Source organism: Erpetoichthys calabaricus, chromosome 16 (genome assembly GCF_900747795.2).
Source record: "Erpetoichthys calabaricus chromosome 16, fErpCal1.3, whole genome shotgun sequence".
Classification (NCBI taxonomy): domain Eukaryota; kingdom Metazoa; phylum Chordata; class Cladistia; order Polypteriformes; family Polypteridae; genus Erpetoichthys; species Erpetoichthys calabaricus.
This window is the reverse complement of record NC_041409.2, coordinates 96,991,568-97,018,657: the sequence shown is the minus strand read 5'-3', so window position 1 is coordinate 97,018,657 and position 27,090 is coordinate 96,991,568. Positions and strand designations below refer to the sequence as shown.

Below are 27,090 nucleotides of genomic sequence, written 5' to 3'. Positions count from 1 at the left end.
TCGTTGGGATTGAATGGGTAGCCACTTCAGTGTCCATATGCCAATATGTCTATGCAAAGCCAATAGTTGTTCTTATATGCTACATTTTCACTTTGCCCCCATGTGTTTTTCTCATTGGAGAGTTATGATACTCATACACTACTGGTCAAAAGTTTTAGAACAGGGGTCGCCAACTCCGGTCCTGGAGGACCACCGTGGCTGCAGGTTTTCATTCTAACCCTTTTCTTAATGAGTGACCTGTTTTTGCTGCTAATTAACTTCTTTTGAACCAATCTTAATTGGCTTGCTCTTGAAGATTCAGACCACTTCATTGTTTCTTTTTCCCTTATTAGCAGCCAAACAATAATGAGATACAAAATGAGCCAAAACAGGCTCTGTATCTGTGTCCATCATACAATATCTGAAAATAAAGAAAGATGAAGGTCTCAGGAATGTCAATCTTCTCAGGTCCCCAAAACATTTTACCGGCGCTCTTAGAAAGAGAAAATCAACAATTACAGAAATGAGAGCAGCAACAAGCCACGGAATTAAAGAACGAGTTTAATTAACGACAAGAATCTGCACCTCATTAAGCAACTGGTTGGAGTGAAATTGGTTGGAGTTTGAGGCCCTGACTTAGTTGATCTTCTGTTGACTCCCTCACTTCACATTTCATTTCGGTTTGGGTGCCATTTAAGGAAAGAAATGAAGCAATTCAGGGGAACAAATCTTAAAAAAGCAATTTAATTGAAATGAATTCACAAGAAGTTAATTAGCAGCACAAACAGGGCACTCGTTAAGAAAAGGGTTAGAATGAAAACCTGCAGCCACGGTGGTCCTCCAGGACCAGACTTGGTGACCCCTGTTTTAGAACACCTCAGTTTTTATGGAAATGTCTTAATGTTTCATGCAATCAAGGCATAGAACAAATAAACAATGGCAAAAAAAAAATAAGTCAAGGAATCATTAATTGTACAGAATTTTATTCATATTTTGACTTTCTTGTATACGAAGTATAAGGAAAGTATTGTAATCGTCCAAAAATTCGATTTCGAGATTTTGATGAATCTCGATGTTTTAGACCTCCCTGAGTTCGAAAATACAATCTTTGGAATTATGTCTCTGTGTGTGTGTGTGTGCCTAAACACGATGTAAGAGCCATGTGCTAGTTATTTAAGTTGTATTAAATGTTTGCCTAAACATTACAACCCCACAAGTTGAGTTGAATTGGTATTTTCTAACTATTTCTTGCCCCTCTGACTATAGAATAGTCTCAGTTACTGACCTGCCTTGTCGTGTGTAAGGCATGGAGGGCACACAATTTTAAACTGTGCCTTACGTGCTCAATAGTATGAAAGTTAACGTGTTCTATTAAATGTGTAGTGCCGTACGTTAAAACGACGAAATAAAGCGTTTCTAAGTATAGAAACAGCTAAAGTTTGACAAGAAAAGCTAAGTTTATAGAAGGGACATTTTTTCACATTTTTTTTTGCCTTTTATTCTATGTGTGTAACAATCTTTTTTCTTGTGCGGACTTGTGTTTTGCTTTGAATTTTCACTAAATCTTTCAAAACAAACTGTTAGACTGAGGGATTTCTTTCAGCACTCATTTGACCTGTGCTTGATCCTGCCTTACGCACCTGCAGCTACACACGATAACCTGAGTACGCTTTCACTTTGGTCAACCAAATTTTGTACACAAGCATTGGATGGATGGATGGATGGATGGATGGATGGATAGACAGACAGACAGACAGACAGACAGACAGACAGACAGACATGAAAGGCACTATTTAACAGATAGATAGATAGATACTTTATTAATCCCCAAGGGGAAATTCACATACTCCAGCAGCAGCATATTGATAAAAACAATATTAATTAAAGAGTGATAAAAACACAGAGCAAGGTGGAGAGTGCGAGGCAGGTATAACAGACAATATCATTGAATAATGTTAACGTTTGCCCCTCCGAGTGGAATTGAAGAGTCACATAGTGTTGGGGAGGAATGATCTCCTCAGTCTGTCAGTGGAGCAGGACGGTGACAGCAGTCTGTCGCTGAAGCTGCTCCTCTGTCTGGAGATGATCCTGTTCAGTGGATGCAGTGGATTCTCCATAATTGACAGGAGCCTGCTCAGCGCCCGTCGCTCCGCCACAGATGTCAAACTGTCTAGCTCCGTGCCTACAATAGAGCCTGCCTTACTCACCAGTTTGTCCAGGCTTGAGGCATCCCTCTTGTTTATACCACCGTGTAGAAGAGGGCACTCGCCACAACCATCTGATAGAAGATCTGCAGCATCTTATTGCAGATGTTGAAAGACGCCAGCCATCTAAGTAGGTATAATCGGCTCTGTCCTGTCTTGCACAGAGAATCAGTATTGGCAGTCCAGTCCAATGTATCATCCAGCTGCACTCCCAGGTATTTATAGGTCTGCACCCTCTGCACACAGTCACCTCTGATGATCACGGGGTCCATGAGGGGCCTGGGCCTTCTAAAATCTACCACCAGCTCTTTGGTCTTGCTGGTGTTCAGTTGTAGATGGTTTGAGTCGCACCAATTAACAAAGTCCTTGATTAGGTTCCTATGCTCCTCCTCCTGCACACTCCTGATGCAGCATTAGGTACAAAGCGAAGATTTCTATCGACTTTTCGGCTATTTCCATTAAACGAAAGTGGTACTCTACCTTTTATACATACAGCTGCACAGTCCGATTTATTCAACTGTACTTTTATATTATTTGTTCAATATGTTATTAGTTTGATTTGATTTGTTGTTGATGGTTCTTTAATGTAAATCATATAGTCATTGTCTTGCGGTTTACTAGTCAAATATCCACCCCCATATTTGAGTATACGAGAAAGTTGAGGGGAGACTGCTCACAATTTTACTTATTCATCAAAGTAGCCATCTTTTGCTGATCTAACAGCCAAACTGTGGCAACCCTTTTGATTCAAAATGGCAGTCACTCTGTGCAAGTCACCAACTTGGCCTCCAGCACACTCACACTTCCTCCGCCATGTTTGACAGTTGGTGTCACACACTGAGGAACCATCACCGTCACCAAACACCCTGCATTATGAACCGAAGATTTCAGATTTGGATTCATTGGTCCATACGACTTTCTTCCAGTCTGCAGCGGTCTACAGCTGGTATTTCAAGGTCCTATTTTGTCCTTTAAGTAATGGCTTTCTTACTGCCACTCGCTCTGCAGCACAAAGTCTCCCCTTCACAAACTGACACCTGGCTTTTGTCGACCTGTACTTGAAGCTGTTGTGCTGTGAGGCGCAAGCTGGTGACCCTAAAGAAATTTGTCTTCTGATTGCCTTGTGACGTTGGCTCTGCCAGATCTCTTCCTATCTGAGTTTCTTCCAGTTTCCAATTGCTTTTGGAGAGTGTAGGACACCACTGGACTCGCTGACACTTGGATTTTTATTTATTTTTTTTTTTTTTGCAATGTCTCTCTTGCCAGTCCTCTCCACTTATTTCTTCCAAAAAAAAACATCAAGTCGAGTTTTAAAAGTCCCCAACGTCTTACTGTCCACCACACTACTTGGTCGCTTATTCCAAGTGTCTATCGTCCTTTGTGTAAAGAAAAACTTCCTAGTGTTTGTGTGAAATTTACCCTTCACAAGTTTCTAACTGTGTCCCCGTGTTCTTGATGAACTCATTTTAAAATAACAGTCTCAATCCACTGGAGTAATTCCTTTCATCATTTTAAACACTTCAGTCAGGTCACCTCTTAATCTTCTTTTGCTTAAACTGTAAAGGCTCAGCTCTTTTAATCTTTCCTCATAATTCAACTCCTGTAGCCCTGGAATCAGCCGTGTCGCTCTTCTCTAGACCTTTTCTTCTGCTGCTATGTCCTTTTTGTAGCCTGGAGACCCAAACTGCACCCAGGACTCCAGATGAGGCCTCACCAGTGCGTTATGAAGCTTGAGCAGAACCTTCTGTGACTTGTGCTCCACACGACAAGGCGCTATATAACCTGACATTCTGTTAGCCTTCTTAATGGCTTCTGAACACTGTCTGGAAGTCGATAGCTTAGAGTCCACTGTGACTCCTAAGTCCTTCTCATAAGGTGGACTTTCGATTTTCTGACTGCCCATTGTGTATTCAAACCTCATATTTTTACTTTCTATGTGTAATTCTGTACATTTACTGACATTAAATTTCATTTGCCACAAATCTGCCCAAGCCTTTCTGCTGTCCAATTCCTTCTGTGATGATATAATGGATTCCAAGTTATCTGCTAATCCACCTATCTTGGTATCATCTGCAGACTTAACCCGCTTGTTCCTTATATTCCTGTCTAAATCATTTATATCAATTAGAAATAGCAGCGGCCCCGGCACTGCCCCCTGCTGGTCACCACTCTTAACATCGGCCAGTTCTGATGAGGTTCCTCGCACCATCACCCTCTGCTTCCTGTGCCTGAGCCAATTCTGCATCCATCTAAAAACCTCACCCTGAACTGCCACTTCTTTTAGTTTGATGCCCACCCTCTCAGGTGGCACCTTATTAAATGGTTTCTGAGTGTCCATGTGTGTCCTTCTACTTGCATAGTCCATATGAACACATCACTTAGGATGTGCAGTCCTCGCAGGTACCTGCACGAGTGTGAAAGCAGACCTCTAGTTAGATCTCCATCAGAAAGCAGAAATGTGCCACACTTGCTCACGTCGTTGGATTTTTTTTTTGTTTGCTTTACTCCCATGTTTTATGCGTGAAGGAAAGAGCGAGCCAAGAATGAGCCGCCAATTTTTTTTTTTTCCCTTTGACTCCACTACCTCAGTGAAATGCAATCATTGTTCCCTACCTGTGTGACTGTCACATGGCACTTTCAAACAAGGACCTTTTTTCTGCCACTGTTGCTATAGTAACACATGATGTCAGTGAGCCCTTAGCATGCTGCAGTCACATTAGTAGCAAGCCCCCAGGGGGTTAACTGAAACATCAAAAGACTGAAATTGGGGGGGGGGGGGGGGATAGAATGAGAGGAGTCAACAGAAATTGGGAGAAACTGGATAAAGCGTACAGACCAGAGGGTTGTGGGATTGTTTTTTTTACAGCTACTTGGTGCGTCTGACAAGTTATGTGTGCTACACAATGCTGCCATTACCTTATTATTATTATTATCATTACAAATTTGGCTGACATCTTTATCCAAAACAACTTATGAACTCAGGATATTATACAGCGCTTTACTGATTATATTGTTACAACTGGAGCACAGGCAGGAGGGTGATGTGATTAGTCAAAGGCAGCATCTTTATGGCTCAGAGTCCGACACTTAGTCACTACACCCCACTGACTATCTCCTAGTGGCCCTTCAGTTACATTTGTTATGTTCTCATTCTTCACTTTAAATGACTAGAAATGGCATCAACTGTTAAACTTGTTTACAAGTTGCCTAAGCTGCCTCGAACACTTACATATTGTAATCCATTCAGTTAGCCGATAAAAGGTGTCATTTTGATTGACTTCTCATTTCTCATAGTACAGCCACCAAGCTCAATGGTGTCGTCCACATTTATATACAGGTGCATGTCAATAAATTAGAATATCTTCGAAAAGTTAATTTATTTCAGTAATTCAATTCAAAGAGTGAAACTCATCTTATATATAAACGTCTACATGTGGAAGTGTGTCTGTCCGTCTGTCTGGCTCAGAAGTGAGAGGTGGAGTCTCGGGGTAAGGGCTCGACCTCTGAGGATACACAAACGAGGCCAGCACATCGGGAAATCGAAACCTGCGAAGAAAGACAAAGTTGTTTAGCTGCTATTGCACAAGCCATGCCAGCACATCTCTACATTTTTTTTTTTCTGACAATGTCAATTGTTTCTAGGACCCCGGGGTTTTTACAGCACAGGCTTACACAGCTAGTATGTTATATAGATGCACTAGCTGTACCCCGTGGCATTGCCTACATAGTAATGAAACAAGACTGACTTTAAAAATCGATAGGCGTTGGCACTGTATCTGATCGTGTTCAGCTCTGACGGGCACATGGCTGTGATATCTCTGGCAATCAGCAGCTACCCTATAAAACACATGGAGCTCTGATCTCTGTCTCTCTCAAAAACATCAAATGTTACTCCTTAACAATCTGTAGATGATAATGTCTGCTGAACAAACAGGTATCGCTAGCTAAGCGGAGGCGAAGTGCGCTCCAACACGTGGCGCAACATAGAGAGACTTGAATGTGGAAGGCCCCGCCCCCTTGCTCTCGGCACACAACCATGCTGTTGGATTTGCATAAATACATCGGTACCGCAAGCGAACTCTGGTACTTAGCGCGATGAGATAAGTCGCAAAATAAACTGAGCCTTAGCTACTGGAAGCACTTTTTAGAAGTTACAGCTGCCAACGGACTTTTGACCAGTTATTAAATCCAAGGCTTCACTTGCTCTTTCAATACCAATACTGTGAAAGGTTGATGGGCATGTTCAATAAAAACATTAAAAGAGTGGTGGCTCTGAGGCTAGGGATCTGCACTGGCAATCGGAAGGTTGCCGGTTCGAATCCCGTAAAATGCCAACAGGGACTCTGCTCTATTGGGCCCTTATCCTGCAATTGCTGAGCGCTTTGAGTAGTGAGAAAAGCGCTATATAAATGCAAAGAATTATTAATTATTATTATTATAATTGAATGTGTGTTATTAGTGTAAGCACGTTGTGATTTTCAACTTGTGACATAGATTAAGCTTAGATGGTCAACTTGTGACTTAGATCAAGATTTACTCACCCTTTATAAACAACTAGCCGTCCCTCGCGGCTTCACCCGCGTATTAATGAAACAGAACAGCGAGGAGGGCCACTCCTGACGTCATGCTTTTCCCTCCCCTGGGCCTGCAGCCTCTGTCTCGGATTAGCGCCAACATATTGCTCCTGCAAGCGAACTGTGATTGTTAGCACGATGAGAGAAGTTGCGAAATCAACCGGAATGTTGGAGCAAATTATAGAAAACAACCCGATCTAAATCCGTTAAGTAATTCTCTCATGAAAAGCCGACAGACATACAGACAGCAATTAAAGATTGTATTTTTCTCTTTTTTGTGTTGTAAGCCTATATTTATATATATTATATAAATTATATAAATATATTATATTTATATATAATATATATTTATATTTATATCCACTGACAGACTGAGGAGATCGTTCCTCCCCCAAACTATGCGACTCTTCAATTTCACCCGGGGGGGTAAACGTTAACAATATATAAAGTTATTGTCTGTTTTTACCTGCATTATTATCAATCTTTAATTTAATATTGTTTTTTGTATCAGTAAGGTGCTGCTGGAGTATATTAATCCCAAGGGGAAATTCACAAAGTATCTATCTATCTATCTATATCGATCTATATATCATTTCGGGGGGGGGTGGGGGATTTATCAGAAGCCTAAGAACACATCTTAACCAGGGGTGCCAATAATTGTGGAGGGTGCTGTATTTCCTGAATAGAACACTAAAAACAGATTGATACAAATGCATTAAATAGAATCAAAAACAATAAACCAGAGCAAAATATTAAATTCAATACTAAAGGAAAAGCCTAGCAAATAACATCAGTTGTGATACAAAACACACACAAATTATACTGAGCATGTTGACAGAGAGGAAGACTGAAAGAGGGGGCAGAATTTCAGGTGTGAAAGGCGCTATATAGGCGCCCGACCCGACACAGACTGACAACGGAGGCACGTGAAAACTAAACAAAATGATTTATTTTCTTCACCTGTGGGGCACGTCGTCCCTGTGGCAGTACACAGTCCCAAAAGCACACCAAACAAAATAAAGCAAAGCGCCCAGACATGACACACTCTTCATCTTCTTCATCATCACCACCACTCCTCCTCCTCCTCCCAACTCTGGCTCCTGGAGTTTTGGCTGCTGGCTTCTTATATAGCCCACCCGGAAGTGCTTCAGGTGATAGATAACCTGATTCAGGCTGCACTTCCGGGTGTGGCTGCTTTCCAGTCCACACAGGCTCGTTAAGCCGTGCAGCTCCCCCTGGTGGTGGCCACGGAGCCCAACAGGGATGAGCTCCAGTGTAAAATAATTGTGGCCTCGATGCAACCCAGGGGGGCTGCCACCAAGTGTTCCGAGGGATGTAGTGTGCATCCCATGGCTGCTCCCCCGGATCCAGTGCCAAATGGGCGTCCCGGCCATCCACCACACAGGTTAACTTAAACACCGTCCTGAACAGATGAGTTTGAAGTTATTTTTTTTTAAAAGAAAGAATGGAGTCGAGTGATTTCCTTAATTTCGGGAGGTCATTCCAAAGTCTGGGCGCTATACTGCTGAAGGCCCCGTCACCCACAGAGTGCTGGTTAGTGAAGGGCATAAGAAGATTGTCAGAAACAGAGGAGCTTAGTGGGCGAACAGGAGCAGAGTGATGGAGAGAGTCACTAATGTAGTCCGGCGCAAGGCCATTTAGAGCTTTGTAGGTTAATAATAGAAGTTTATAATGTGAATATGATACAACTAGACACACAGAAAAAGGTTTGGGGTAGCCACCCGTGTACTTGATCACCGGCTGCAAAATGCAAAGTGTACAGAATTGAGTCCAAGATCGAACTGATTACAGAGGGAGGTTGTTGGGGTTTTAAGGCAGGTCGGCGGAAGTGACGTCTTCAGGGGGTCGGAACCAGAAGTGACATCATCAGACTATTTGATCTGCAGGAATATCAGAGGAAAAATTAGCGCACCCTGCCGCCCCCTTTCCTGTCATGGAATTACCTTTGGTTGGTCCCTCTAGCTGTCATCCATGCACACACATGTGTGACAATATTCAGTCCTGTAAGACATGAGGAGCCAGTGAAGGCAAAGCAGGATGGGTGTGATGTGCTCACTGTTGCTGGTTCGTGTCAGGACTCTTGCAGCAGAGATTTGATTCAGCCAGAGCTGTCATATCCCCGTGACCCTGTAGTTAGGGTATAGCAGGTTGGATAATGGATGGATGGAGCTGTCATATAAGATTAGAAGCGTCACCTGCCAGTAGAGAGTTACAATAATTGATGCTGGATGTGATGAAAAGCAGGGACAAGTTTCTCTGCATTAGAAAAGAAGAGGAAACACGAGATATGCTACGGAGGTGGAAGTAGGAAAGTTTCTTAATGTGGTTTATATGGGCGAAATAAGAAAGGGAGGAATCAACAATGACAACAAGAGTCCTTGGATTAGAAGAAGGTCAGATGAGATCACTGTCAAGAGTGACTGAGAAGGACCTCATTTTCTTAAGTTGAGCTTTAGTGCCGATTTACAGATTTCCTTTTTGTTGCAGTTTAATTTTTAAAGAGTTCTGCTCCATCCAGGTTTTAATTTCACTGAGGCAAGTTGTGAGCTGAGAAAGCCCAGATGAAGTTTCACATTTAACATTGAAATAGACTTGAGTATCATCTGCATAAAAATGATAACCCAGTCCAAAGTTACAAATAATATGGCCAAGGGGAAGCATATAAATACAGAAGAGCAGAGGACAGAGCCCTGAGCTGGACCTGCTGTTGCCAAGACTAACAAAGTCATACCTGTCAGACATACCCTTTGTCAGCAAAGCAGTGTCACTGGCAAGGCCACAGAAGCTGCCATTGCCAATGCAAATACCAGTTGGGCTGCTGATGACCCGGTTTCTGTCAGTCATTGTTTAAAAATAGTCACAGCTCTCTGCTTTCTATCCTAACTTCTGATATGACCTTAGGTGGCAAAGTTACAGTTGACCTTCAGAGACTGTGACTAAAAGACTGTGGGAACTCAATCGCTTGAGGCTCAGGTAAAGCTAACTGCTTGAGGGCAAATTCTTCCTGATAAGCGACTGGAACTTGAAACCCAGTGGACTGAAAATAGGAGGCACTGCTCAGCCTGAAGAGAGTTTGAAATAAACAGGATGAGTTTTCCCACCTCACTGGTACAGAGTGACGAGGTATTACCCATAGCAGTGCCAAATTATATTAAAAAGTGTTGAAATCCAGGATTCTGATCATTAGTCACAGCAAGTTAGCATGTCAGTCTGTTATATAGAGCCTTTCATAGCTACAGTATCTATTCTGCTGACTATACTAAAATTAATATATCTGTCTATGTTATATAGTGCCTTTCATATCTATCTATCTATCTGCTATATAGTGCCTTTCATATCTACAGTATCTATCCTGCTGACTATACTAAAATTAATATATCTGTTATATAGTGCCTTTCCTATCTATCTATCTATCTATCTATCTATCTATCTATCTATCTATCTATTAAATAGTGCCTTTCCTGTCTATCTATCTATCTATCTATCTATCTATCTATCTATCTATCTATCTATCTATCTATCTATCTATCTATCTATCTATCCATCCATTTTCTAACTCGCTGAATCCTAACACAGGGTCACGGGGGTCTGCTGGAGCCAATCCCAGCCAACACAGGGCACAAGGCAGGAAACAATCCCGGGCAGGGTGCCAACCCACCGCAGGACACACACAAACACACCCACACACCAAGCACACACACTAGGGCCAATTTAGAATCGCCAATCCACCTAACCAGCATGTCTTTGGACTGTGGGAGGAAACCGGAGCGCCCGGAGGAAACCCACGCAGACACGGGGAGAACATACAAACTCCACGCAGGGTGGACCCGGGAAGCAAACCCGGGTCTCCTAACTGCGAGGCAGCAGCGCTACCACTGCGCCACCGTGCCGCCCTTCTATCTATCTATCTATCTATCTATCTATCTATCTATCTATCTATCTATCTATCTATCTATCTATCTATCTATCGCCTTTCATATCTATTTGTCTATGCTGTTGTGCACTTGCCTGTATTTTAAAGATTGTTTGTGTGTGTATATTATACATAAACCTTTCTCTTATCACTTGTTTTGAGTAATCCAGTTATCAGCAAATCTGTAGCTCCATCTACCAAAATTCAAGTCATTCCTTGAAACTGATTGTTTACACCTTGTGGTGGCACAAGCCACTTGCATTTTGTTCGTTAGGACATTAGAAATATTTGGATGAGGACAGGCCATTCACCCCAACAAAGCTCACCAGGCGTTTCCACATAATTGTTCTGAAGTAACATCACGTTGAGTTTTGAATGCCTCTAGACATGTCTCCTGCTCTCCACCTCACGACTTGGTCACTTATTCCATGCGTCTGTGGTTCTCAGTGTGAAGAAAAACTTGCTAGTGTATGTCTGAAATGTATCTTTAACACATTTCCAACTGTGCTCCCACGTTCTTGTTGAGCTCCTTTTAAAGTAAAAGCCTCAATCCATGGTACAAATGCCGTTTTTTTAAACACTTAATCTGCCCAAGCTAGTGTGCTCCTGTATCCAAGTCCCTGTGTGATGATTCAACAGATTCTAGATTATCTGTTACTCCACTAAACTTGGTATCATCTGCAAATGTAACCATCTTGTTGTTTATGTCAGGTTGTTTCTGTATTTTAAAAATAGCAAATGCTCCAGCACTGACCCCTGCTGGACACCACTCTAACATCAGCCACTTGTGTCTCATAAGGTTCCTTGCACCATCACCTTCTGCTTTCTGTGTTTTAGCCAACTTGGCACTCCCACCTCTTTTAGTTTGATGCCCAACCTCTCATGTGGCGCCTTATCAAGTGCTTTCTGGAAGTCAAGATAAATAATATTGTATTCATCACTTTGATCAGGTCCTTTTGTTGCTCCTTCATAGAATTCCATCATGTTAATAAAACACGACCGCCTCCGTTTCCGTTCCCTAACACTCCTGTTCTTGTCGTGTGCTGCTCAGCCTTTTTCTTAATAATTGCTCCCATTAATTCGCCAGCACAGGTTGGACGGTTTGGAGACAAAGTCAGAGAGGCGAGATTGCGCTGGTTTGGACATGTGCAGAGGGGAGATGCAGGGTATAATGGGTGAAGGGTGCTAAAGATAGAGCTGTAAGGTAAGGGGAGAAGAGGAAGGCCTAAGAGAAGGTTTATGGATGTGGTGAGAGGGGACATGCAGGTGATGGGTGTGACAGAACAAGATACAGAAGACAGGATGATATGGAACAAGATGATCCGGTGTGGCAACCCCTAACGGGAGCAGCCGAAACAAGAATTTGCCTGTGATGTACGATAAGCTTTCTGGCGTATAGTTAGTTAGATCTGCCCGGTTACCCATTTTTAGGTGCATTCACATATAACGTCTGTCTGTTCGTATGAAACAACTCAACGCCACCCTCATCCCAGAGACAACTTTGGTTAAGATTTGTCAAGAGAGTTTAATTTTTGTACAAATATCTCAAACAGATTGAGCTGTACATAGTTGTAAAATTGTTAAAAAAAATCATTGGTGAATTTGCTAAGCCATCCATTTTAAAAGAACGAAACATTCTGAGCGACCGCAACTAGGAATCGGTTTCCCGTTTCAGTTTTGCCTTGAGACATTTGTGCTTGAACTCGTATCCTTTGTGTCTTTTCCTCTTTTGCTCCTCTGACTGCCACTCAGGTGCCCAACACAAGCGAGTCAAACACTGGGCAGAGTACACGGGCACAAATGGCTCACACAGCAGCGCCCTCTCCTGGTGCTTTAACAGAGTACAAAAGGAGTCACTTCTCTGGAAATAAGGAGAAGGAGAAAGCAATTATGTGAGCACATATTCATTGAATTAATTGAATAATAATATCTGCAGATTATTGTTGTAAAGAACTGACGATATCATCCTGCAGCCAAGTGGCGTTTGAACTAATTAATAACACTGGAAAGGCGCAGCTGTCCAAACTGATATAAACACAGGATGGGTTTAAAAATGGACAGAGGTGTTGGGGGCTTCAGTGGCTTAAGCCTCAAGCTTTCAGTCCCAATTATACACAAACAATCGTGGCAAGTCCCTAATCATCTTGCCCATCTTGGACCATTTGTAATCTATTATATACTGCTAAAAAAATGAAAGGACCACTTTTGAATCCGAGTATAGCATCAAGTCAGTGACACTTGTGGGCTATTGATCTGATCAGTGAAGTAGCAGAGGGGCTTGTACATCAGTTTCAGCTGCTTTGGTGCACTAGAGGGGGGCAAGAATGAGACGACCCCCAAATCAGAAAAGAATGGTTTAACAGGTGGACATTTTTCCCTCCTCATCTGTTTTGCCACTCGTTTCACATTTGGCTACGGTCAGCGTCACTACTGGTAGCATGAGGCCATACCTGGACCCTACAGAGCTGGCTCAGGTAGTTAAAATTCTCCAGGATGGCCAGCACATCAATACGTAGTATTGCCAGAAGGTTTGCTGTGTCTCCCAGCACAGTCTCAAGGGCATGGAGGAGATTCCAGGAGACGGGCAGTTACTTGAGGAGAGCTGGACAGGGCCCCTTGTAGATGGTCCTTAACCCATCAGCGGGACCCACTGGTATCTGCTCCTTTGGGCAACGAGGAACAGGATGAGCACTGGCAGAGCCTACAAAATGACCTCCAGCAGGCAGGCAGGCCACTGGTGTGAATGTCTCTGACCAAACAATCAGAAACAGACTTCATGAGGGTGGCCTGAGGGCCCGATGTCCTCTACTGGGTACCGTGGAGCTTGATTGGCATTTGCCATAGAAAACCAGAATTGGCAGGTCCACCACTGGCGGGTGCCCTGTGCTTTTCACAGATGAGAGCAGGTTCACCCTGAGTACATGTGACAGATGTGAAAGGGTCTGGAGAAGCCGTGGAGAACGTTATGCTGCCTGTAACATCGTTCAGCATGACGAGTTTGGTGGTGGGTCAGTGATGGTCTGGAGAGGCATATCCATCGAGGGACGCACAGACCTCTACAGGCTAGACAACGGTGGGCACCTTGACTGCCATTAGGTATCGGGATGAAATCCTTGGACCCATTGTCAGACCCTATGCTGGTTCCCCCTTGTGCATGACAATGCCCAGCCTCATGTGGCGAGAGGATGAAGGACTTGATACCATTGACTGGCACCCCCCATGCTCACTCGCCTGACCTCAATCCAGTAGAACACTTCTGGGTGGGACGTTATGTTTCAGTCCATCCGACACCTCAGCCTGTCCAGGAGCTCAGTGATGCCCTGGTCCAGATCTGGGAGGAGATCCCCCAGGACACCATCCGTTGTCTCATTAGGACGTTGTTGGGGGGCATACAAACTGCTGAGTACGATTAGGAGTTGCTGCAATGAAATTTCGGCCAAATGGACTCACCTGCCTGCCGCATCATTTTTTTCCCTTTGATTTTCGGGGTGTCTTTGAGTCCTCTGTCGGTTGATCCTTTTCATTCCCATCCTTTCGTTCCTAACACATCACCATATCAGTCCATAGCAGTAAAGATGGCCAGCATTGAGATCTAATGTGTTTTCAAAGTGGTCCTTTCATTTTTTTGAGCAGTTTATACACTGTGTGCACAATTATTAGGGAAGTGAGTATTTTGACCATATCATAATTTTCAAGCATATATTCCATCTCCAAGCTATATAAACTTGAATGCTTATTTGATTTAAGCATATCAGGTGATGTGTATTTGTGTAATGAGGGAGGATGTGTCCTAAGGAGACCAACACCCTATATGAGGGGTGCCCAACTCCAGTCCTGGAGGGCCGCAGTGGCTGCAGGTTTTCATTCTAACCCTTTTCTTAATTAGTGGCCTGTTTTTGCTGCTAATTAACTTCTTTTGAATTAATTGTAATTGACTTGCTCTTGAACACTCAGACTCCTTAATGGTTTCTTTTTCCTTAATTAGGAGCCAAACAATAATGAGATACAAAATGAGCCAAAACATGGCAAGCAAACCGTCATACAAAATCTGAAAATAAAGAAAGGTGAAGGTCTCAGGAATGCTGATCTGCTCTTAGAAAAGAGAAAATTCACAATTTCAGAAATGTCTGCTATTGCACAATGAGAGCAGCAACAAGCCATGGAATTAAAGAACGGGTTTAATTAACGACAGGACTCTGCGCCTAATTAAACAACTGCTTGGAGTGAAATTGGTTGGAGTTTGAGCCCCTGACTTAGCTGGTCCTCTGTTGGCTCCCTCACTTCACATTTCACTTCTGTTTGGATGCCATTTAAGTAAAGAAATGAAGCAATTCAGAGGTATGATGAAGAAATTCAGGGAAACATTTCTTAAAAACCAAGTCAAATAAAATTAATTCAAAAGAAGTTAATTAGCAGCAAAAACAGATCACTAATTAAGAAAAGGGTTAGAATGAAAACCTGCAGCCACTGCGGCCCTCTAGGACTGAAGTTGGGCACCCCTGCTCTATATCAAGGTGTGCATAATTATTAGGCAGCTTGTTTTCCTCAAGCAAAATGGGCCAAAAAAGAGATTTAACTGACTCTGAAAAGTCAAAAATTGTAAAAAGTCTTTCGGAGGGATGCAGCACTCTCCAAATTGCTAAGATATTGGGGTGTGATCATAGAACCATCAACGTGTTTTGTTGCAAATAGTCAACAGGGTTGCAAGAAACGTGTTGAGAAAAAAAGACGCAAATTAACTGCCACAGATTTGAGAAGAATCAAACGTGAAGCAACCAGGAACCCGTTATCCTCTAGTGCTGTCGTATTCCAGAACTACAACCTACCTGTAGTGCCGAGAAGTACAAGGTGTTCAGTGTTCAGAGACATGACCAAGGTAAGGAAAGCTGAAACCCGACCACCACTGAACAAGACACATAAACTGAAACGTCAAGACTGGGCCAAGGAGTATCTGAAGACAGATTTTTGAAAGGTTTTATGGACTGATGAAATGAGAGTGACACTTGATGGACAACATGGATGGGCCCGTGGCTGGATCAGTAATGGGCACAGAGCTCCACTTCGACTCAGACGCCAGCAAGGTGGAGGTTAGGTACTGGTATGGGCTGGTATTATTAAAGATGAGCAAGTTGGACCTTTTAGGGTTGAAGATGGACTCAAATTCAACTCCCAAATCTACTGCCAGTTTTTAGAAGACACTTTCTTCAAGCAGCGGTACAGGAAAAAGTCAGCATCTTTCAAAAGGTCCGTGATTTTTATGCAGGACAATGCTCCCTCACATGCGTCAAAGTACTCCACTGCATGGCTAGCCAGTAAAGGCCTTAAAGATGACAGAATAATGACATGGCCCCCTTTCTCACCTGACATAAACCCTATTGAGAACTTGTGGGCCCTTCTTAAAAAGGGGATTTACTGGGAAGGAAAACCGTACACCTCTCTGAACAGAGCCGGGGAGGCTGTGGTTGCTGCTGCACAAAAAGTTGATCGGCAACAAATCAAGAAACTAACAGACTCCATGAATGGAAGGCTTATTGCTGTTATCGAAACGAAGGGGCGCTATATTGGTCATAGAAATGTTTATTTGGAAATTATGTGTTTTGTTTATTATTCTTACTTTAACATAAAAATAAACACGGGAGATCAGGAAAATGTAAGTTTTTGATTTAGTTGCATAATAATTCTGCACACTAATAGTTGCGCACACACGTGTATTCCCCTCATAATGTTCACTCATATTTCCTTTGCATAACATTCAGGTTTATTGACATTTTGGATTGACTGATGGCACTGTATTTGTTTCATATTAAAATTAATCCCAAAAATACAACTTGCCTAATAATTGGGCACACAGTGTAATATATTAATTCCTTTCTCAGTTCTTACTTATTTATATAATGTTAATGAATGACTGTGTTTTAACTAATATTAATAGCTAGTTGGGCAACTTATTTCGGTTCCTTTTCTCCTTTCAAATGGCAATATCGATGCTGATGTTAGCTAGTATTGGTCATTTTGTATTAATAGTTATTTTTCAATAGCTAATTATTGGATACAACTCTGTTGGGAATACTTTCAAAAATGTTATGTTTAAAAAAATTGAACAGCAATTAGTCACAGACCCTCCGCCACTAACACACATTCCATTTTCACATCACTTGAATTGTAATCTGCCGCGTATAAAAGATACTGAGCCACCACAAGCCTCTCGCTGCTCCGTTGGAAAGTGCTGTTAAAAAGCTCATGTTTAATGGAGTCCACTAACAGCGAGGACAAGACAAAAAACCTTTTATTCTGCTGGCACTGCCAGGCAGGTGGCGCAAGTGCCTTGAGAAGGGTCGAGACTCCATTGAGAAATGACTGACAGGATCAGTTTTGTTAAGGTTTGTTCCATTTTCTGATAAATCTCATTTTCTATCTTTAACTTGACTCCCCCTCATATTTATTTATTTATTTATTTGCTCACTTTGCTTGCCAACCCCCCAGCCTACGGTATGCACCAGCCTCTTCGCGTCTCTGCCACTCACGTTTGTGAATTTCACTTTCACCAAACAACAAATGTTTTAATTCTCGCAGATAGGCCTCTTCATTGGGAAGAAACACGACTTTTCCCTGATGGCAACACGAATTAGATGATCAAGTCTCTGACTTAAAGTTTAAATCTGAACAATATACTGTATTTGATCTCTTTTCGCTGTGCCGTTATTTCACAGAGTAATAATTTCCATTTGTTTGCACTATCATTTTTTTTTGAGACTTTTGAATTTTCATACTAACATTATCTCTGACCTGCTGTGCCTGTGTATCGCGCCAACGTTTTTAAATTCTTTACAACGTTCTACTTTGTCATCTACTCTTTGTCTTTTATTTCCGGCCCCGGGCCTGGTTAAATCTCTTGGCACAAAGTCTCGTCTCGCGGGATGTGAAGGTGTCTCTCTGAGGAAATCACGTCTCGGATTTTTTTTATTATAATTGAGAGATTTATTTATTTATTAGTTTCATTTTTTTTTCCCCATCTTAAACATGTAGATTTCTTTTAAACATGGTGTTCCATACAATCTGCAAATTAACAAGTGATAAATTATAGTATCTTATATTAATGAGCACAAGCCCAAGATGAATCAGGCAGAGTTCTGCAAGATATAAAAATCCTACATCTAAGAAGAAAGTGGAATGCCAGGCGCCAGCTTGTGGATTTTTTCTCGATCGGCCAGGAATGCTGGACTTGCTGTGATTTGCGGCATGCCACTGGGCGCCCAGCAGGCCTTGTTTACTGCAGGAAATTTCATGTGCTTCATCTCAAGTGTTTTGTTGTTTCAGGAAGCGGGAGACCTTTGGAAGAGATCTTTGATCAGGATGTTCCAGCGACACCACCGACACATTTCGGGAAGGGAAGGAGTGCTGCCATGGAAGCTGTGGACAACTCCCCTGATAGACACAGGTAAAAAAAATAATAATAATAAGTAGAATAATAGTAATAGTAATTTAATAATAAAGAGCTTGAAGTGATGGACTAGAGATTAGTGAAGGCCGCGGTCGGATTCTTCAAGTGGCATTCACTCGGACATGCAAGTAGAGATATTTGTGCAGATATTGTGTTACGACTCAGCATTCCCAATGTGGCTAGAGATATGTGGCTGGTCACCAACAAAAGCAACGGGCTCCTGAGGGGCCTCAACAGGGAACTCTTACTGGTCTGGTGATTTTCCAGCACACACTTCCACATTACATATTTGTTCTGGTTTTCTGATAACTTTTTGGGTGGTTACAGTGTTTATATGAGCCTTTATCATGGCAATTCTTGAGGACGATGACACAATGGTCGAACATGGCCAACAGCCTTAAAGTAAGAATTGTTTTCACTTTGACCAAAAAGTATGACAAAATGGAGAGTGCTCGGTTAGAAGCCACTAATCTATGAATCTGTAAGGTTGAATGAAACCCCAATGACATTGCCAGCAGAACTTTGACAATCAAAGGCTTTGAGTTTCTGCAGTGGACGGTAACACTAAACAACATTCACAAGAACAAACTTGGCAAGGTTTGCGTAGACACGCGCAAGTGGCTGCATCCTCCTCCCATTTATCTACTGGACATGACAAATAAAGTGCTGAAGTGCGTACTTGAAGCCGCACAGGCTAACGTCAGTAACGAACACTGCACAGGTTTTTTTGGAGGACCGATGAGGACACGCCGTTCAGTCATTTACATATTTTAACTCTTCACTTCCAGTTCAGATTTAAAGGTCCTTTATGTGCTAATTTCAATTAACACCACTTGACGCCTTGTTCTGTATGTGTGATTTTTCTTTGTGAACTAATCCATACATACAGTGGCAAAAAAAAAAGTATGTGAACCCTGTGGAATGACCTTGTTTTCTGCATTAAACTCATATATAAAGCAGGTTGTAACAATTTTGCAGTCTTGTATATATGTTATCATCCACTGTCACGTTATACAACTTTTTGTTATGGAATATGTAACAGATTTGCCAAGCACGGTCGCCGATCTTGTCACTGCACCGTGTCAAATTACATGCCCATGTCACACATAACGACTGAGTGGTGATCTTCCAGCACTTCCATACTCTCCTCTTTTTCTGACAGCCAATCGCGTGCTATGTGATGGAGCCAGCAATGTGTGAAGGGTTAACCCGTGCCCATTGTCCGTGCTTTTGGCAGTGCACAGGCGTCAAGCGTGGACACTCTGACCGGTGTGCGGCTTTTCAGCTAGCTGCGGTGCACTGTGTGTTCTGACACTTTTGTCTCCTGGCCTGCATGAAGTTTTTTAGCATTTTGTGTTACTGTAGCCCTTCCCCAAACGGGGTAACATTGACCCTGCATGCACATCATTGTGTCTTGGCTACCAATGACCCTGTCGTCGGTTCACCGGTTGTCCTTCCTGGAACCACTTTTGGTAGGTACTAACCACTGCATACCAAGAACATGATGGCCGAGGTCTCCAGGACTCTGAATCTGAATCCTCATTTGTGATTTCATCTACTCTAGCATTGTGCTCTGTACTTGTTGCGATAGATAGATAGATAGATAGATACATACATACATACATACATACATACATACATACTTTATTAGTCCCAAGGGGAAATTCACAATACTATTGTATTATTGTATTGTATTCCTCAAGTGGCAATGGCAGATTGGCCATCAAGATCTGCGAGGAGGACCACTTGTGTTTTCTTTTGTGTTTTGTATTAACCCCCATTTTTTGACACTCATTGCACGCCCAGCCTACCTGGAAATGCTTCTCTCTCTGTGAATTGCGTTTCCTGAGTTTTCTTCCATTCTTCTCCTTCCATGGGTTTTTTTGTGAGTTTATTCTTGTCGTCTTAGAGAGTCAAAGCTGGGGGGCTGTCAAAAAACATGGCCTGTTAAAGCCCGTTGCAGCACACCCTGTGTGATTTTGGGCTATACACAAATAAATTGTATTGTATTGTCACTAGCAGGAACCCATCCTGGTAGCACTGGATGCAAAACATGGGAAGAAACATATAGGGCGCCAGTCTGTGGTAGGACACATGTGGTCTTACCTGCACTCGCATTGAGACCAGTTTAGAAATGTCAGGTAGCCCAACCTTCACATCCTTGAGGGATGGGAGCAGTGGCATAGCTAGGGATGGGTGGAGTGGGTGGTCCCACATTTTTGGGGGCGGCATTATTGGCCAAAAGGCTCAGTACAATTCGTGTGTAAGCAGCAGGGTTCGGAAGAATATCACTCATGAATGAAAAAAGTAAAATTGTCTGATTTTTGTCCACAAATGGTTCAAAAATATTTTCAGACTGTACTTCTGTGACAGCATCAGACACAGCAGTTGAAATTTATGAGGCAATAACAAAAATAAACATAAACATTGCACTGCTAATAATTGCTAGGAAGATAAACAACTAATATAGAATTTATAATTTAATTTCGTTATCAATCTGAATGCATTGTTGCTCTGCACAGAAAACATCCCCACCTATCACTTGTACACTACACTGGTTTTGGTTTTTGCAGCGTTAATTATATTAAACTAATAATCAGAACACGGCTTATCAGTGCGTCTATACGATATTCTTGTCTAGTTGATGCTTTCTTATGAATAATTATATGTGAAAAATTATTGCTGTATCTCTATATATGAATAAATCTATACAAAATTTATCTTAATTTTTTATATATACGTCATTTTAATTTTCTGTTTAAATACAGTCATATGAAAAAGTTTGGGAACCCCTCTTAATTCTTTGGATTTTTGGTTCTCATTGGCTGAACTTCCTTTGAATATCTGACATGCCTTATGGTAACAGTAGTATTTCAGCAGTGACAATAAGTTTATTGGATTAACAGAAAATATGCAATATGCATCATAACAAAATTAGACAGGTGCATAAATGTGGACACCCCAAAAGAGATATGACATCAATACTTAGTTGAGCCTCCTTTTCAAATCTAACAGCCTCTAGATGCTGTCCTCCTATAGCCTCTGATGAGTGTCTGATTCTGGATGGAGGTCTTGTTGACCATTCTTCCATACAAAATCTCTCCAGTTCATTTCAATTTGATGGGCAGCCTGCTTCAAATCATCCCATAGATTTTCGATGATATTCAAGTCAGGGGACTGTGACGGCCATTCCAGAACATTGTACTTCTCCCTCAGCATGAACGCCTTTGAAGATTTCGAACTGTGTTTTGGGTTGTTGTCTTGTTGGAATATCCAACCCCTGTGTCACTTCAACTTTGTGACTGATGCTTGTACATTATCCTGAAAAATTTGCTGATATTGGGTTGATTTCATGCGACCCTCGACTTTAACAAGGACCCCAGTCCCTGAACTAGCCACACAGTCCCACAGTATGATGGAATCTCCACCAAATTTAACAGTAGGTAGCAGGTGTTATTCTTGGAATGCGGTGTTCTTCTTCCACCATACAAAGCGCTTTTTGTTCTGACCAAATAACTCAATTTTTGTCTCATCAGTCCAAAGCACTTTGTCCCAAAATGAATCTGGCTTGTCTAAATGAGCATTGGCATACAACAAGCGACTCTGTTTGTGGCATGAGTACAGAAAGGGCTTCTTTCTCATCACCCTGCCATACAGATGTTTGAATTGTAGAACGATGTACAGATACACCATCTGCAGCAAGATGTTCTTGCAGGTCTTTGGAGGTGATCTGTGGGTTGTCTGTCACCATTCTCACAATCCTGCTCATATGCCGCTCTTGTATTTTTCTTGGCCTAGCAGACCTGCTGGGTTTAACAGCAACTGTGCCCGTGGCCTTCCATTTCCTGATTCCATTCCTTACAGTTGAAACTGACAGTTTAAACCTCTGAGATGGCTTTTTGTAGCCTTCCCCTAAACCAGGAGACTCAACAATCTTTGTTTTCCGATCTTTGGAGAGTTGCTTTGAGGATCCCATGCTGTCACTCTTCAGAGGAGAGTCAAAGGGAAGGAAGCACAACTTGCAGTTGACCACCTTAAATACCTTTATATCTAATGATTGGACACACCAGTCTGTGAAGTTCATGGCTTAACGAGCTCATCAACCAATCAGCACTGAGCAGTGACAGGCATTCAAATCAGCAAAATGACAAGGGGACCCACATTTGTGCACAGCCAGTTTTTCACATTTGATTTAATTTCATACAACTAAATACTGCGTCACTAAAAATCTTTGTTCGGAAAACACCGCAGTACTCAGATGTTCCAAGGAAATGAAAGACAGACCACTGTTAACTTTGTTGTTGAAAGGAGAGTCAATTATTATGCAGGCTGAGAGGGGGTCCCAAACTTTTTCATTTGACTGTAGATTAACATATTCAGATATGTTGGTGGGCAGCAAATTGAAGCACCGCCCCGCCCCGAGTGGCATGAACTTAATCTATGCCACTGTGTGGGAGGAGATGGACATAAAACATAATAAAAATCAGATACAGATAGGACACACGTGCTCTTACCTACACTCACAATGAGACCAGTTTCAAAATGCCAGGTAGCCCAGCCTTCACATCTTTGAGGGATGGGAGGAGAAAACACGCCAATCCAGGATGAACAAGTAGACTGACTTCACACGTAGACAGTGAAAAACCCAAGACACTGAATATTTTAGGCACCAGCGTGTGCCCCCTTTCTTTGCCAAACTTAACAGATCACCAGCTTCTAGCGGTGCCCTCTATCCCAGTGGGGAAAAAAAATGTGAGTTCAGAATACCAGCTGGCGTTCACCCGACTCCCTTTCAAACATTCGTGTCTACTTAGTCTCCATTTTTGTCATTCTTTCTTTCATCATTGCTTATGGCTTGCAGTCCTGGCATCAGTCTAGGAGGCATTCTTGGGACTTTCTCTACTTGAGCCATTTGTCCGCAGTCGGGTAACGTGAGCCTCTCCCTTCCCCCTTGGCGTGGTGTTTTGTAAACAGCACATGGAGTGATGATGGGATTGCAGCCCTAGTGGGGTTCCTGAGGGGTTTTGTTTCTGTGATTTATTTATTTATTTGATTACCCTCATGTTGGTAAATAAACTCCGCCTCCTGCCACATCACTCCCGAGTGACGCTTGTCCTTTCAAAAGCAGATCAGTCAGGACAGTAGATTTGTATACCCTGAAGTTTGTCTGTCATTTTTCTCATAACACGGTTAAGCGTTGGGATTTCTAAAAGGGCAGAAATCTGCGTCTGAATGGGTTAATGCTTCCCAGAACTTTTATGATTTCACTGTCTTAAAGTAGGCAAAAAAAAAAAAAGAAAAAGCAGCCCAGGCAGCCGTGAGAGGCCGTAGATCACAAGGCCATTCTGATAGCCTCTTATCCCCATGGCAACGTCAGCGGCATTTATCAGTTCCTTATGAGAGCAGCTAAAGTAAATCTGCATGCACATGGCAGCCTGCCAGCACTCCGAATGAAAGAGCACTTTGAACTGCTGCCAAGCGTACAAGGAGCAGAGCTGTCAGGACTGCTTAATGCTGGCAGCTTGTACTTGGCCGGATTGTGTTTCCCAGAATTCTTTTGTTTGGCAGCTTTTCAGGCGCTTAGCGGAAGCAGAAAATTAACCCGTGCGATTGACTGCAGAGAGTCGCAAACAGATTTTCCACATGGATAGCGCCACGGATGTGGATTGTTTTGGAGACGCCGGGATAGAAGTCGGATATGTGAGGAAGTGGATGTGTATTGGGTAGGGGGGGTTGTCATGTCAGCTCAGTAACAGCAAAGGCTCTGTGAATGGAGCCTGCCACATATTGCTTGGTGAAGAAGCTAAGGTGATATTAGTATGATATATATATATATATATATACCAGTAACAGAGCACTAATGTGCTGAATACACTCGACTTGACCATTCCTAGTTTTCCTCCTCTTTCTCTGTGCGTTTACCATTCGTTTGCTCAGAGGTTGAAATGCTTTCTGCTTCCTGAGCAGCTCTTCCTTTCACCATCCTAGCGGCCCGCTTCTTCTCTTCTTTTGGTGGCATCTTTTTGTGTTAAAACTGATTAAAGTCTTCAATCTGCCTCAGGAATGATTTAAGATATGAAGAAGTAGAGGAAGTGACGGCGAAGGTATTAGGGAATGAGAACGGCGCCCGTACGCTTGCGCCACACTGCCGCCCTGCTGCCGAGAGTTGATTCTACAATAAAATAAAGATAAAAAGAGTAATAAAAATCACCCCAAAAGCAGACAGTAGAGGTCACGTAGTATATGTGTACCAAATTTCAGGTCAATAGTTCTAGCAGTTTGCGAGCTACAGGTGATTTAAAATCCTGCCACGTATTGCTTGGTGAAGAAGCTAAGGTGATATTAGTGTTATATGTGTGTGATGCTCAAGGTGACACCCAAATGATGCCACCGGAGGTATCGATACTAATCCTCACTGATAAGCCACACTGTCTTGTTTTGGATTCTCACATTGAAATGTTTTCCGACATATGTGATGACCTGAGCTGACCCCCCAATATTGTGCAGCACACCTCCACTTTCAAGATATATGAAGTGGGACGGAAAGACCGAAAATACATTCAGAAGATTGTGGCGTCCACTCCTTTTTATATAGAACTAGCTGTGTAAGTCCGTGATGTAAAAAAACTATTGAGATCGTCAGGAAAAAAAAACTGAAATGTAGAGATGTCAGGTAATTGAAAGAAACGACTCTGGGGGTCTCTCTCTCTCCTGAGAGGATTCATTTTGCCGACGTGTTTGCCTCGCTTGTGCGTTAGCGGCGGGAGAAAAAGTAAAAGGGATACCGTTTTGCCAATGTTGGCTGCGAAGTGACTTTGTCTTTCTTCTGTGGTTTCATTTTGCTGACGTGCTCGCCTCGCTTGTGTTATTAGCGGCTAAGCAAATTTTCTGTTTCCTCAGAGGTGGAGCTCTTACCCAGACTCCACCTCTCACTTCTGGGCCGGACAGACAGACAGACACACACACTCTTCCATGCATAGACGTTATGGGATATGGCCGGCCTTTCATCCCGGCCAATACTCCCAGGCCGCCAGATGGAGCCCTCCCTGCAGCATGGAGGTGCCCTGAAGGCCAGCAGGGAATCCTGGACAATGGAGTTTTTATCCACAGCCCAGCTGGATACCATGGGGGCCGCTAGAGGACACTGCAGGGAGGCCCAGAGACTCTTACGTGCCCTAAAACCTGGAATGACGTGCTTTCAGGATGAAAAGAAGACTTTTGGATCTGACCCGGAAGTGCTAAGAAGTCACATGGACAGGAGTTCAGGAGCACTTCCGGGTCACGGACTATAAAAGGACTGTGGGAGATCCCAGACATTGAGCTGAGCTGGGTGGAAGGGTGGCAACGCGTCTGGGAGTATGGAGGATTGTTTATTGATTGGATTATATTGTTTATGAGTATTGTGGAGTGTAGGTGCTTTGTGCACTTTATTATTGTCCGAATAAAGTCATATTGGACTTTTACCTGGTGTCTGGCGTGGTGTCCGAGGGTTCAAGGGAGCGACAGCGCCCCCTAACTGTCACAGCGTTTATATGTCAGATGGGTGCTGTAACACTGGACCCACCGCACCAGACAGGCCAGCTTGATTATCTAAACTGTCAAGCTCATTCCATACTCAATACAGTAAGACCCCGCTTAACGCTGCTCTGTATCACATGGTTTTCTTTAGAATTCTAATTTTTCATTGATTCACTTTGTAGTCACATAAAAGCTCGGTTTTTGCTGCAATCGCACGACTTGATTAGATACTCGCATGCAGTCTCGCGGCGCGTTTGATATCAGTGCAGTACATTACGTATGCCTGCTGCGTCACTGTTCATTTATGATTGGTCATCGACATTATTGTGTAAGGATATAAACACAACATTTTATTTTACTGTAATAAATAATTATTTTAGTTTTAAAATGAGAAAAAGAATGTAAAGTGACAAGAAAAAGCATTTCGCCGGAAACTAAAATGCAGGTGCTTGGATGATTAGATGTAGGTGAATGCCAAATTGATATCAGCACTGCATTAAATTGGTCAACTTGAACAATACGAACAGTTTTAAAAAATAAAGAGAAAATCGTTTCATCAACAACTACAACCACAACGACTTCTGCAACAAAAATGACTTGTTCCAGAAGCAATGCGATTTAGGAAATGGAAAAAACAACTTTCCATCTGGATTGACGATGAAGTCGAATGCAAGGTGCCATTAAGCCAAGCAATCATAATGGAAAAGACAAACTCAATTTTTAACCACATTCAGAATGAAAAAGGCGACACCAGTGAAAATGTCATAGCTCCTCCAGGATAGTGCCATCAATTTAAAAACAGAAAGCATTTCCAGCGGCATTAAGAGCCATCATTGAACGATGAAAGTATCCTGCTGAATTGGTTTTCAATGTTCAGTTTATACAAAACGATCCACGTTTTGCTAGAAGTTCAAAGGTAAGACAAAGTGTCATCGATGTGATGTCTGGCTATGGACAATTGCTTGCTGAACGACAGAGAAAAACACAAACGATGTTAGATGACTTCTTCACAAAAAAAACAAAAAGTGTCCTTCCTCACCTTCCTCATCACCAACATAAATTTACGTATTTTCTTGAATATTTTTGATTTTCGTGAATGATTTATGAATACAAATCGATATTAGCAATAAAAAATGTCTAGAATTAGTGTAATAAAAAAGTATTTAATTATACGTGTTACAAAATAAAACAAAAAAAAAAAGATAAAGCTTTTTTATTCTCTGTCCTGTTTCACCCATCCCCATTATTTACATGTTAAGAGGACCTCGTTTAACACTCTTTCGTTTAGCACTGGGATTTCTTGGAACGTATCCCCTCCGTTAAGCGGGGTCTTACTGTACTTTTATATATTGCTGTAAGCTGCGGTGATGATCCATATGCTGCGTGTTTTATTTTTCTGGAATGTTTCTGAGAGGCATCCTGTGGATGCACCGGGACACA

The 27,090-nt window shown here is 42.4% G+C and overlaps 1 protein-coding gene across 1 annotated transcript in view; it reads left to right on the top strand.

Moving 5' to 3' along the window:
* kiaa0586 (KIAA0586 ortholog) overlaps positions 1 to 27,090 on the top strand; it is a 210,980-nt gene that overhangs the window by 53,711 nt on the left and 130,179 nt on the right. The window contains exon 8 of the mRNA XM_028822337.2: positions 18,009 to 18,129. Coding sequence (XP_028678170.2) covers positions 18,009 to 18,129 — 121 coding nt within the window. The remainder of the gene's footprint in view (positions 1 to 18,008; positions 18,130 to 27,090) is intronic.